Source organism: Epargyreus clarus, unplaced genomic scaffold, assembly GCF_041222505.1.
Source record: "Epargyreus clarus isolate Ecla_fem2 unplaced genomic scaffold, WU_Ecla_fem_2.2 ptg000036l, whole genome shotgun sequence".
Classification (NCBI taxonomy): Eukaryota; Metazoa; Arthropoda; class Insecta; order Lepidoptera; family Hesperiidae; genus Epargyreus; species Epargyreus clarus.
The window spans coordinates 2,225,643-2,239,216 of NW_027332241.1; the positions used below are offsets into that span (position 1 = coordinate 2,225,643).

General features: G+C 38.3%; 1 protein-coding gene across 1 annotated transcript; it reads right to left on the bottom strand.

Annotated features, from left to right (window-relative positions):
* Positions 1-487: 487 nt before the first annotated feature.
* Positions 488-12,361, bottom strand: LOC140757036 (brain-specific homeobox protein homolog). The gene is made up of 5 exons (XM_073092589.1): positions 11,640-12,361; positions 8,871-8,978; positions 7,588-7,746; positions 2,772-2,830; positions 488-2,170 (listed from the first exon to the last, which is right to left on the bottom strand). Exons 1-5 carry the CDS (start codon positions 11,944-11,946, stop codon positions 2,060-2,062), a joined length of 744 nt encoding a protein of 247 aa, XP_072948690.1. The 5' UTR covers positions 11,947-12,361; the 3' UTR covers positions 488-2,059.
* Between the last annotated feature and the right edge of the window lie 1,213 nt (positions 12,362-13,574).

Below are 13,574 nucleotides of genomic sequence, written 5' to 3' on the forward strand. Positions count from 1 at the left end.
ACATTACTCGAAGGACTAGAAAAACACTAATTTTTACAGTTAACGGGTAATCAATAAAAAAATAAGTCATCACTAAAAATATTACTTTTTATAATCTTTAAATAAGTTGAAATTACTTTTGTGGTTTCAACAAATAGTTTTTGCATAATCTATGGCAGATCACCCAAAAATGTTTATTGCAAATCCGTGAAATCATGAAAGAAAATAATGTCAATAAATGTGCTCAAAATGATAAAGGAATTAAACAAAAATCTAATAGGGTTTAATGAATGACTTAATATTATATTGATGACCCCTAAGGGTCAGCACAGTCACAATTTGCTAGTGTTACAATTAAAGTGCGGCGTTGCGTATACGCGACGGATCCGTTGCGTCCACGCGACGTACTCCCTGCGACTACGTTACACGTTAGCAAATCGTCACTGTGAAAAACCTCTAAAGCCTATTACCAATAATCAATCTATCCATTTTTTACCTAATAAAGATTGAAACTTGACAATGTCTAGTAAAAAATTGTCAAATGTCAATCTTTAGTAGACAAAACATCGGATAGATTAATTATTAATAATAGACGTAAATAAATTCGACTAAACTATTATTGCACATCAAGGTTTGCTTATTTATAATTGAGAATAGATCATTTTCACGACTTCATTTTAAAAGTAATTCTTAATTGATACATTTTAATATCCCCTGAAATACATTTTCATCAATAAGTACGTTTAATTCTAATCACTTGTATTATGACCATTATTAATATGCAATCTATCTAATTTTGCTTACCAAAAATAAAAAAATGAAAATGTACAAATGTATAGTCCGCGCCAAACTATTAGTCCGCTCTGGATTTGTTACGAACAGGTGTAGTATACAATTTGCTATGGCGACGCGATTCATTTCTATATTCAGAGCGGACTAACGGAGTTTTACGTGGACTAAATAAAAAATATACGCGACGAATAGATAACCTCTCTTCTTTGGGAAGTCGGTTAATAATCGAATGTGTCTATTAAAGTAATTATCAAAAATCAATCTTTGGTAAAACATTAGATAGATTGATTGTTAATAACGAGCATTAAAACGTGCTGATGGATCACAAGTGACGTCATAATGTTCAATTCTTTGTAAATAAAAAAAAGTTTACGTATGTTTGTGTTAAAAGTCGAAAATTAGTCAATAGATTGAGTTGAAATTTTTACAAAACGTTGCATTACTATATACGAGTATTTCTGTATAATTTTATTCCTGAAGGGAACACAGGAATGAAAGCGGAGCTTTTGTTTACTTACATTTTTAATAATTAATCGAAGGCAGATGAACGAAGTTCGACTCCGGCGGCACCACCGCTACACCTACTTCTGCCTAATAACAGCAGTGATAAGCGCTGCTGCTGTGTTTCCCTTTGAAGGGTAGATTAGGCTTGGAAGGCACTCCTATCCGAGGCGTTTGAGATAGAAGCATAGATAGATGCCTTGTTACTCTTGAGGACTAGGTTGGAAAGCCTCGGATATGTATGTCTCCCTTACAGATGTCAGCATCATTAACAGCATCATTACGGATGTCAGCATCATTAACTATTGAACACATAGATTAGTAAAGATTACTCACTCCTAACAAGAAAATGTAACCAGTTTTGATAATGTTTTACCGTCATATATTTTCGTGTTTGAAAAATATTAAAAAATGTACTTTTTGGATCATTTACGAATGAGACGATATTTCTCTGCACTCTTCTTCGATTTCGTGTTTTTGCACCAGGTATAAAAAGTTACACCATGACAGCCATTAAATGGCTGACAGATTTTTCAGCTGCTTAAGCCATTTAATGGCTTCCTTCAACTACAAGGCGGTGAGATATCTATACTTATCTATGAATGAACATTAAGCGCACCTGTATCAGTTAACAACTTCAAAAACATGTAAAGTATATATCACCAAGTAAACTAAACCAGTTTTATTAGATTTTTTATAACATAAATTACTTATATTTTCTACTTTTTCGTACTATCAACTTTTAAACGATATTTAATGATAATATTCTATCCCGGCCCATCCCTATCTACGTGTTGTAGTGTTGTGTGTAGTTCGGTTCTCCAACGATGTCTATATCACTGTCGCTGTGTTCTGTCTCAGAATCTGATGTGTGTGTTGTTGATATCCTCGAATCGTCCTGCAAAGAAAAGTTAGTTAGAAAATGCATGGATATTGTTGTGATCGGGTCCCTCTTCCCCGAAGTTCGAATCCTACGCGCCTGTGATTTTTTTTAAGTTACTCATTACTGCACCACTGCTGAGTACGGGTGGAGACCCGTAGACGTCTCGAGAGGAGTCGAGAGGAGTCTCAGATTGACAAGTAAGGCATATTAGGAATTAATTATCACTTGCTTTATCCGAGGAAACCCACACAGCTGAGAGTTCTTAAAAAAGTTTCAAAGTTGTGTTAAGTCTACAAATTCGCACTTGTCTTACGTGGTGAAATACCTATAGCCTCAAAACTTCTCATTCTGATATAGATCTATGCTCAGCAGTGGGTTCATGACTCGGGGATGTTATCTGTAGAAAGATACAACTCTAGACTTGAGGTCTTAAAAAATCTGTGTAAGTGAAAGTAAAAATACGATCAAAAATACATATATACAACTACACTTTGACAAATACCTTGCCTAAAATATGCTTTTTTACCAGGGTAGCTGTTTGCAGGTTAAATAAATTATGATTTAAAAAAGGTATAAAAATTACCTATCATAAGTGTTGTAAAAGATCAATAGTTACCTTTCTGCATTCCGCTGATTGTGACGCATGTTTAGTGGTAAAATCTACAGCGGCGGCACCTGAAACGAAAGTATTATTTTAAAATACTTGTATGAGGTTTGTATACTTTGCAAAATTTTGCAAAGTTCTATAAAAAATATCCATAATAAAAGATAGACTTTCAAACTATCACTTAAGGTCAGTATATTTCCATTAATAGAAAAATAAATTTGAATTTATTCTACTTCACAAAGTCAATTTGTCATTTATTAAATAAAACATGACAAATTGTCAATTTGTCAAAAAAGTCAATTTGTCATTTATTAAATAAATAATGACAAATTGTATTATTTGTCAATGATGATATTAATCAAATTATTTATGTTTTAATTACCGATTATCGATTTCTAGTTTTAACAAATTCTTTTTTATCGTAGATCTACTACGGAGACACCACCGTAACACCATTTCACCCTTATAACAGCACTGTAGCGCTGCTGTGTTCTAGTTTGAAGAGTGTGGTCTGGGAGAGATTTTTTTTAAATATAGGAGTAGCAGACAAGCATGCAATCCACCTCATAGTAAGTGGCTGATGTCGCTCATGTAATCAACTTCAGATAAGATTAGATTCCTACCTGAGGTCGGCCACACATGCGCCGCTACCCTTGAGGACTAAGGTGGAATTCCTTGGAAAAATATGTCTTCCTTACCACAACCTTCAAACTAGAATACAGCGGCGCTTAAAACTGCTGTTATTAGACAGACATAGGTGTGGCGGTGGTGCCGCCGGAGTCGAACCTCAGAGGGCTCTACCACCTTCGAAACAACATGAAGGTGGTAGAGCCCTCTGAGGTTATACGAGGCGTTCCAAATGACACTTTAGGGTAGAAATGCATCTGTAGCTTTACTATTATTTTATTAGTAAAATACGTTTAATTTTCCAACTCCTCGCGTCTTCAAACCGTATATAGTGTGTATTCCCCTTATCTACCAAAGAATATAGCAGACAAAATCAAATCAAGCCCATTTAGAGCATAATAGCCCCTAATGGAACACAATGTGGTATATTTTTCCTTGCATCCCACTCGCTAACACCCCACGTTAAATCTTTAACATATTCAACTCAAAATACACCTTACCCCTACAGAATATAGTTGAAAATACCTAAGCAAGCGACACCAAGACGGCACGTTGTCATGGCAACGAAGACGTCGCCATCTTGTCTTCGTAATTCAATTATGGAACGTCTTGAGTTGTGGCGCGAAAGCGGCGATTCCAAATTCAATTTGCCCGCCTTTGAGGTTTGCTCGCTCAATTAGTCAAGTGGAGTCGAGTTTTCCAACTGGCGATAGACAGTCTGTTCTTGAATACTCAAATATATCACTGTTTTAATAGTGACTAATATTTATGACTAGTATTTATAGCAGTTATTTGTAACTGTTAAAAATAACGGAGAACTGTTATTTACCTAACAATAATATTTGTATAGCTAAGTTTTTTTTATGAAACTTAAATAGTAAATATCTTCACCTAATGGGATTTATTTCCATAATAACAGTGTTAACTGCTGCTGTATTTTGGTTTGAAATGTGTAATATGGCAGAAAAACACACGAGGCATTCCAGTTTAGTCTTTAGGATTAGTAAAGTGTGACTGACCTAACATAGGAGAAATCCTCGCGTCACTCAATCGCAACATGTACAGAATTACTATGAGTAAATGCATGCAGCATGTCCACGTCAAACTGCTAGTTCGCTCTGAATATAGAAACGAGTCGCGTCGCCATAGCAAATTGTATGACTATGTACACGTGCTCGCGTGTCCCTGTAGTTCCGGAACCAGAATAGGGCTACGGTATCCCCTGCCTGTCGTAAGAGGCAACTAAAAGGGGCTTCCGGGGTTGCGGGCAGCAAGAGTGGGAACTCAAACCGTCCAGCAAGTGACCCCGGGAAGGACAGCGGTTTGTGTGGTCGCATATAGCTGTAATCACCAGGGGATGTGAGAGGAGCGTAAATTGCTCCCCTCAGGGCAGACCCCGATAGAAGGGCATCGCGTTAGGAGGACTCCGGTTGTGTTCCGTTGGAGATCCCGGAGTTCTCCACCAAACGTCGAGGACGGCCACCAGGGGGGTTTTAGTGCGGTAAAAGTCCCACATAACTCGGCGTCACTTCCATGGCGTAGGGTACCTTTTGAAGGTTTCCCCCTCGTGACCAAAAAAAAGGTATACCTGCTCGTAACAACTTCAGAGCGGACTAGCAGTTTGGCGCGGACTATAAAGGGCTACCGCCCGCCATGGACCTCTGTAATCAACCCCAGATAAGATAAAAATGGTAAGGAAGACATACTTTTCCGAGGCGTTCCAGCTCAGGGGTAGCGGCGCATCTGTAACCTCAGGTAGGTATATCTAATCCATGGACGGCAGTAGCCACTTACCATCAGATGGACTGCTACGTCTGTTACTCCTATATTATAAAAAAAGACCTACTTAGGTATTATACGACCAATTTAATAAAACTCCAATTACGTAAACACGAGACAAAGAAAACGTCTTTCAAATTTGATGTGTTTCGCTTTGTGAACACAGATTATATTAAATTTTACAGCGGGAACGATATTTCATTCAGTAATTATGTCGTAGACGAGGATAATAAGGATAATTGAGTTTTATTACGATCGATAAGGTGCCGTGTGGAGTGGAGCGGAGCGGGAAGCGGACGGCTTTGGTTTGACCGAGTATAGAGGGTAGTGTTTGTTTTCGTATGTATGTGATAGCTAAGGGGTCCGAGGTTCGAATACTAGGCACGCATATCTGGTTTAAATAATAATTGGCTAAGTGCAAGTCGAACTCGAACACGGAGGGTTTCGCATCGCCAAAATATTCCTTTTTTTATTATGTATTTTTAAAAAATTTCGTATTACTTATAGCAGCCATTGCCGTGGACACACACAAAGACGTAAGTATCCACAAACACCCAGACCCAGGACAGATATCCAAATCCATTTAGATGTATGTCCGGACGGTGATCGAACCTGGAACCCTTTGCGCGTCAAATCGGTATGGAACACCGCCACACACACAAATTGAAACCAACCTAATTTTCAAGAAAAACTTCTATTGAATTTCTTTTTTATAAGAGTAGTAGACGAGCATGCAGTCCACGGGATTATAAGTGGCTACTTGTATCCATGGACATCTGTAATCTTTGCCAGGTAAGAGTAGATTACTACCATTTTTTTTTTCTCGAGGGGGAAACCTTCAAAAGGTACCCGACGACGTGGGAGCGACGCCGGGTTATGTGGGATTTTTACCGCACTAAAACCCCCTCGGTGGCCGTCCTCAACGCTTGTTGGAGAACTCCGGGATCTCCAACGGAACACAACCGGAGCCCTCCGAGCGCGATGCCCAACGGGCTCTACCTTGGGGGAGCAGTTTTCGCTCCTCCCACACCATGTAGTGTTTAGGACGGTATGCGACCACACATACCGCTGGACGGTTCGAGCTCCCTTTTAGTCGCCTCCTACGACAGGCAGGGGATACCGTAGCCCTATTTTAGTCCCGGAACTACAGGGACAAAGAGTAGATAACTACCTACGGTCGGCCACAGATGCGCCGCTACCCCTGAGGACTAAGCTGGAACGTCTCGGAAAAGTATATCTCCCTTACCACACCCTTCAAGCCAGAACATAGCAGCGGTTGACACTGTTATAGCAGAAATAGGTGTGGCAGTGGTGCCCTAGTCATATGATTAAACTTCAAATAATTGAACGTAACCTAACTATACTTCACAGCTATTGAATACCTCTAAGAAATACTTGGAGTTGAGCAATTTGATCAATATTACGAACAATCTAGGAACAATTAGTTAAGTTACGGAAGATATTACGATGCTCCTGTATGTTACAAATAGTTCGAGATCTATTATGAAGAACGTATATCATGTTAGTAGTTTAACAAATTTTAAAACGAAATGATAAATTTGTAAATTAATTATTTTGAATCAATAAAAATCATTTGCTATTTTTTATTGAACAGAACTATAAGTATTTTCAGTCACATAACATTAATTTCAACATAAAATAACAAATCTGTATTAAAAAAATTAAAGCCAATATTTTGGAAACGTCATTTTCTTTCCAAAAATCAGTTTTTACTCAATTTTCTTTGATATCTAAATGAAAATTCAAATTTAAATCTCATTTATTCAAACTTTATTCTTCAGTACTTTAACTAAGTGTTGACATGTGTAACACCTGTAAATGTAGGATTTAATTGAACACTATCTGACCTAATGTACTAAATGCTTGATACAATAAAATAATTACAAAAAAATTAAAAATTGTATTTGAAAGTCAATAATATATCTATACTAGAACAAACGTTGGAAATTTCATATGTCTTTTTCGATCTTCATATGTCTTTACGGATCTGACGCATTTAAATAAGCATCTTAAAATCTAGAGGCATATAAAATCTAGAAGTGTCTATAAATGGGACCATTAAAAAACTAGTAGCATCTAAGATATAGAAGTATATAAAAATTAAAAACGTTTGAAAAATAAGAATTCTTTAGATCAAGAAGCACCTAAAAATTTAGAAGCATCAAAAATAAAAAAGGATTTACAACTTGATAAAGAAGCTTTTAAAATTAATAATTTAATAATTTTAAAGGCTTCTTAATTAATACTGTATAAGTTTTAGGTCCTTTTGCATCTGAAGGTCCAGAAGCATTAATTAAGAAGCATCTAAAACCCAGAAGCATCTAAAACCAGAAACATCTAAAATTCAGAAGCATCTAAATCCAGAAGCATCTAAAAACCCAGAAGCATCTAAAATTACCTCTCTGCTGCTGCTGTTTGCGCATCTGCTTCTTATGCTTCATTCGTCGGTTCTGGAACCAGGTTTTGACCTGGGTTTCAGACAGGTTCAGCGCCCCAGCCAGCTCCACACGCTCAGGGGTAGACAGGTACCGTTGGGACTCGAAGCGCTTTTCTAAACCTAAGACCATGAAAAACAAAATTAAAATCTGTTTAATTTTTAAGTTTCTGTACTCAAACGGTTATACTTATTACTAAGCCTTCGCTATCTGTCCGTCTGTCACAGAGTATGTATTGCACAAGGCCGCTATAACAACAAATCCTAAAAATAAAAAAGTCTTGAAAATAAATAAACATTGATTTGTGGTGACATGTATTTATTTTATTAAACACATAATATTATGTACCACATATGCTAAGCCGCTTTCTTTTCGATTATCCGAATGCCTAACGACAATAATTGGACGTAGTTATGCAAAATAGATCCGACCACAAAAACTAGCTTTTGAGAAAATAGGTCTTTTAGTAAAAGTTAAATTGCTTGATTTATGGTTGATACTCGTATTACTGATATCTGTATATTTCAAAAGAAAAAATGTACCATGCAGCTTGAATATTTTTTGCATATCGATACTTTAATTCGCAAATCAGCCAACTCCATTTTTTGTCAAAATGCTTTATTTACTTATTTTGATAGTAAATGGCGTTGAACGAAATCAAAATAAATAAAAAAAAAACATTTTGACGAAAAGTGATTGCGAATTAAGTGATGCTGATTTGCGAATTAAGGTATTGATATACGAAAGTTGATGTGGTGATATCATTTGTGATAGTAACTAAAAAACGGTTTTTGTGGGTTGGATCCATTTTGCATAAGTACGTCCAATTGGTCCAGTTAATCAAGATTGCACTGAAGTAGTAGCAGAAGAGCATGCAGTTCACCTATAGTACGTAAGTGGCTACTGCCGCTCCTGGACGTCCGTAATCAACCCCAGATAGGATTAGATATTCCTACCTGAGGTCGGCCACAGATGCGCCGCTGCCCCTGAGGACTAAGCTGGAATACCTCGGAAAAATATATCTCCCTTATATCCTCCCTTCAAACCAGAACAACAGCGCTTAACACTACTGTTATTAGACATATGTGTGGCGGTGGTGCCGCCGGAGTCGATCCGCAAAAGGTTCTACCACCTTCATGAGATCTAAGATTTTGATATATTTTTACAAGCTTCTTCAAGCGAAATACATGGGCCCCTGTCACAATGAGTTAGTCCGCCAGTGTGTAGAAATAATAAAAGTTCTTACCAGTAAGCTGAGGGTCGGAGAACACGGTCCGAGCTTTCCGTCGGCGGCAGTGCTTTAAAGCTGACAACGAAAGCTCCGTCGGAGTGAACAGCGCGTGGTAGGGGACCCCTGTGGAAGATAATACGATTTAAAGCTTTCTACACTCACAGCCCCACAGGATTCCCTGTATCGTAGGTGCCATGGACACACATAGACAAATACACAAACACCCAGACCAGAAACAGAATCCTAAATCATAAATAGATCAGTGTTCCGCAAAGTGTGTACCGTGGCACACTAGTGTATCATTAGTTTTTTTTTTATTTTTTTTTATAATATATGAGTAGCAGACGAGCATGCAGTCCACCTGACGATAAGTGGCTTCTGTCGCCAATGGACATCTGTAATCAACCCTAGATAGGATTAGATATTTCCACCTGAGGTCGGCCACAGATGCGCCGCTACCCCTCAGGACTAAGTTGGAACGCCTCGGAAAAGTCTGTCTCCCTTATCACACCCTTCAAACCAGAACACGACAGCGCTTAACACTGCTGTTATTAGGTAGAAATAGGTGTGGCGGTGGTGCCGCCGGAGTCGCACCACAAAGGGTTCTACCACCTTCAAAAAACCGTAGTTGGTGTGCCGCGGAAAAATAAGGTTATCTTGTAATATTATTTTAGTAAGTAAGTAAGGGTAAGTAAAATACCTATACAAATCACCCGAGCGCACGAGCGAGGCGTTTTTCCGTTCGACATTTTTTTTGGTTTCAATAAATGTTAATTAATATCACATAAAAACTATTTTTTTTGTGTACCTCCTAAAATTTTAGTTTTCCTACATGTACCTTGATCACAAAAAGTTTGCGGAACACTGATTTAGATTTCTGTCTGGCCGGGGATCAAACCCGGGACCCTTAGCGCGTCAGACCGGTACAGTGAGCGCTCTGCTCTGTTCTGGTTAATTTTCAAAAAACTTCTATACAAATACTATTATTACAACACTTGACGCATTTTACGCGTGTAGCTTATTATTACGAGTGTGTAAAAACGGTGAAACGTATGTGGTTTAGAAACTCAGACGTTCATTCGGGAGGTGCAAGGCCAAATCTTAGGCATCTCTGATTTAAAAAAAATAAAGTGCGTATTAGATTAAGTACGTATTACTTGCTTAAACGGCGAAGGAAGCCATCGTGAGGAAATCTGCACACCTGAGAGTTTAAAAAGTTCATGAAGGTGTGTTCAGTCTACATATTTGCACTTGGCCAGCGTGGTAGTCTACGGCCCTAACTTTGAGTACCTTTTTTTTTTGCCTTCAAAAGGTACCCGACGACGTGGGAGCGACGCCGGGTTATGTGGGATTCTTACCGCACTAAAACCCCCCCGGTGGCCGTCCTCAACGCTTGTTGGAGAACTCCGGGATCTCCGACGGAACGCAACCGGAGTCCTCCAAGCGCGATGCCCCGACCGGGCACTGCCCTGGGGGAGCAGTTTTCGCTCCTCCCGCACCATTTGGCGTACACGACGCTATGCGACCATACATACCGCCGTCGTTCCCGGGATCGCTTACTGGACGGCTAGAGCTCCCACTCCCACTCTTGCCACCCGCAACCCCGGAAGCCCCCTTTTAGTCGCCTCTTACGACAGGCAGGAGTTACCGTAGCCCTATTCTAGTCCCGGAACTACAGGGACATAACTTTGAGTACCTAGCAGTAGAAAAGTAATGACTTGACGATACTGTAATTTTTATATAGTAGCAGACGAGCATGCAGTCCAGCCGAAGTGGCTTCTGTCGCCCATGGACATATGTAATCAACCCCAGATACGATTATATTCCTGTCTTAGGTCGGTCACCAATACGCCGGTCCCCTCTGAGGACTAAGTTGGAATGCCTCGGAAAAGTATGTCTCCCTTACCACACCCTTCAAACCAGAACACAGCAGCGCTTAACACTTCTGTTATAAGGTACAAAAATGCGTGGCGATGGCGTCGCCGGAGTCGAACCACAGAGAGTTCTACCACCTTCAAATTTTGAATATCTTTGCCTTATCACACAGTTGAAATAAGTTACCTATCCCAATTTTATTATCTATACCAATATTATAAAGAGGAAGACTTTGTTTGTTTGTTTGGTTGTAATGAATAGGCTCAAAAACTACTGGACCGATTTTAAAAATTCATTCACCATTCGAAAGCTACATTATCCACGAGTAACATAGGCTATATTTTATATGACATATATTTGATAAATAGATTTTGAGGCGGTACAAAGTTTGCCGGGTCAGCTAGTTGTTATATATGTATAAGTAAAAAAATATCTGTGGCGGTGGTGCTGCCGGACTGAACCTCGACGGATTCTACCTTTTTTAATTTTGCAAATTAGTTCTTTTTTGGCCTTTTAATTTATACTTTAAAAGAATGTTATATGTTTTGTATTTCGTTACTACAGTTAGCAAATAAAGATAACTAGAAAATAAAATCAATAAAACTTTATTTATAAATGTTTCTGTTTGAAATTTGATCCAAATTATTTTCTTATTTTAAAAATCATTAAATACTTTTCATTCCTTTCACAGATTTTTCTTAATAATTTCAATGAAATTTTGGCACGAATTTTATTTTTACGATTCTTGAGAAAATCAAATTTATGTAAATATTTTTGCGTTACGTGTTACGATGTTACCTTTAAAAATATCCACATTTTAAAAAGACATACGGTTTTTAAAGTGATTTCGTTTTTTAGGTCATTTTTACCCTTTTATAACTATTTCCCTTGAATATACTTAATACCTACCTTGAGACAAAAAATAGGGCGTTTCCACGGCTTTGTAGGCATTTGGGGTGTGTAGGTACGCTCCTAGGGCCCCCATAACTTGTAAATACGACCCTTCTCTCGGTATTTGGGGCCTCACTTCATTTGGAACCGGAAAATACTTGGGTTCGTGCCGTTCGTAATCAAATCTTCTAGGATCGGGTATCGGCTGTTTGAAGCTCGGCCTTTGCCCTCGATAAAGTATGTCTTCGATTAAAAAAGAAGTTTTCGAACTCTGTTCTTGTCGATGTGTGTCGTTGGGTGAATCACTGCGCGTTTCTTGATCCATTTTTAATTATTTAAAAATAAAATACGTGTAAAACAATAGTGTTCACATTTTACTAAAGAAACTCGAAGATTTTTTGAGATTTTTTAATATGACTCATAACCATCGATTTATTATTAAAACACGGATCACTAAAGTAAAAAAGAATAACACTAATAATTATTTGCCTGTCAATTTAAAACTATAAAAAATATTTTAATCTGTCCATTCCCGCCAAAAAAACGTCACTTCACAATCTGCCAAATTAAAAAAAAAAACACATTCAGCCAGAAAACAAACAAGTTAATGTCACTTAAATTTATAATCTGTCCGAATTTCGCGGGCTTTACGTAACTATGTCGAAAATTACGATAATCGATAATTATTACGGGGTAATTGTCGGTTTGTGCGTTGTTTTCGCGAAACGAGGCGATTTGGAGCGCGGATGGAGTTTAACTGGCGTACAGGGATGAGGGTGCAACGGTGGGACGTAGGGGTGGGAACCGCCCCGTGATGGGCGGGAAAGACTTTTTTTAAACATAAGGTGTCTGCGTTGTTCTAGTCTTTTTTACAGCCTTTTAATAACGTGTTTGCGATTCAAAGTTGGAATCTACTTTAGATAGATTACGTAATGGCGGATTCTGTTAGAATATAACAGAATATCCAGATTTATTTTGTTCTAATTAAAATATATTATTATAATGAAAACTTTGATTAGTTAAGTAAATATTTTATTATCTAAATTACATTATATTTGTAGCTTAGGTCAGGTAATTTACGGGGTAATCTGTGTAAAACTGCTAGTCCGCTATGTATATAGAAATGAATCGCATCGCCATAGCAAATTGTATGACTACACCTGCTCGCAACAACTTCAGAGCGGACTAACAGTTCGGCGAGGACTGTAAGAGGATACTGATGGGAGAAAAACATGAGTGTGTACTTTTTTAAAACTAAATAAACGATTTTACTTTTTTAAGCTATTGCATAGCTTCTATCGCGGGGCTTGAGCGTGGAGACCGAATCCAAAAATTCCGTAACGAAAAACCCTAACACCCCCCACTCCGACCGGCACAGCGGTGATACTTTTTAGTAGCGATCTGTGCGCCCCGGGGCGCACACGCCAGTTGACGGGTTAAGGACTTTTTGAAATATCACGCTTGCAATTTGCATAAGTTGATAAAAATTGCTATGCAATAGCTTTACCGCGGCAGTCTCCGAGTGCCACACGTATTTTTTTATTTATTTTATATATGTAACAAGGCAGACGGGCTACCTGATGGAAAGCAGTCACCGTCGCCTATGGACATTTGCAACACCAGAGGAGTCGCCAATGCATCGCCGGCTTTGAAGGAGAGCTCTTTTTACTCCCCTCTTGAAGAGCCCCATGTCATAGTCCTGAGGGAATATCTCAGGAGGAAGTTCATTCCACATTTTGCACGTACGCGGCAAAAATGAACGGTCAAATCGAACCGTGGAGGACCGCCACGGGTCCAGTTGATGTGGATGGAACTGAAATAACTAATGATATTTTAATTTTATTTATTTATTTATTTATTTAATAAGTTTTTGTACACAAAATAAATCATACAATACAGAAGTCATAGAAATAAGGTACAAAGGATTGCTTATTCCCGAATGGAATTTCTTCC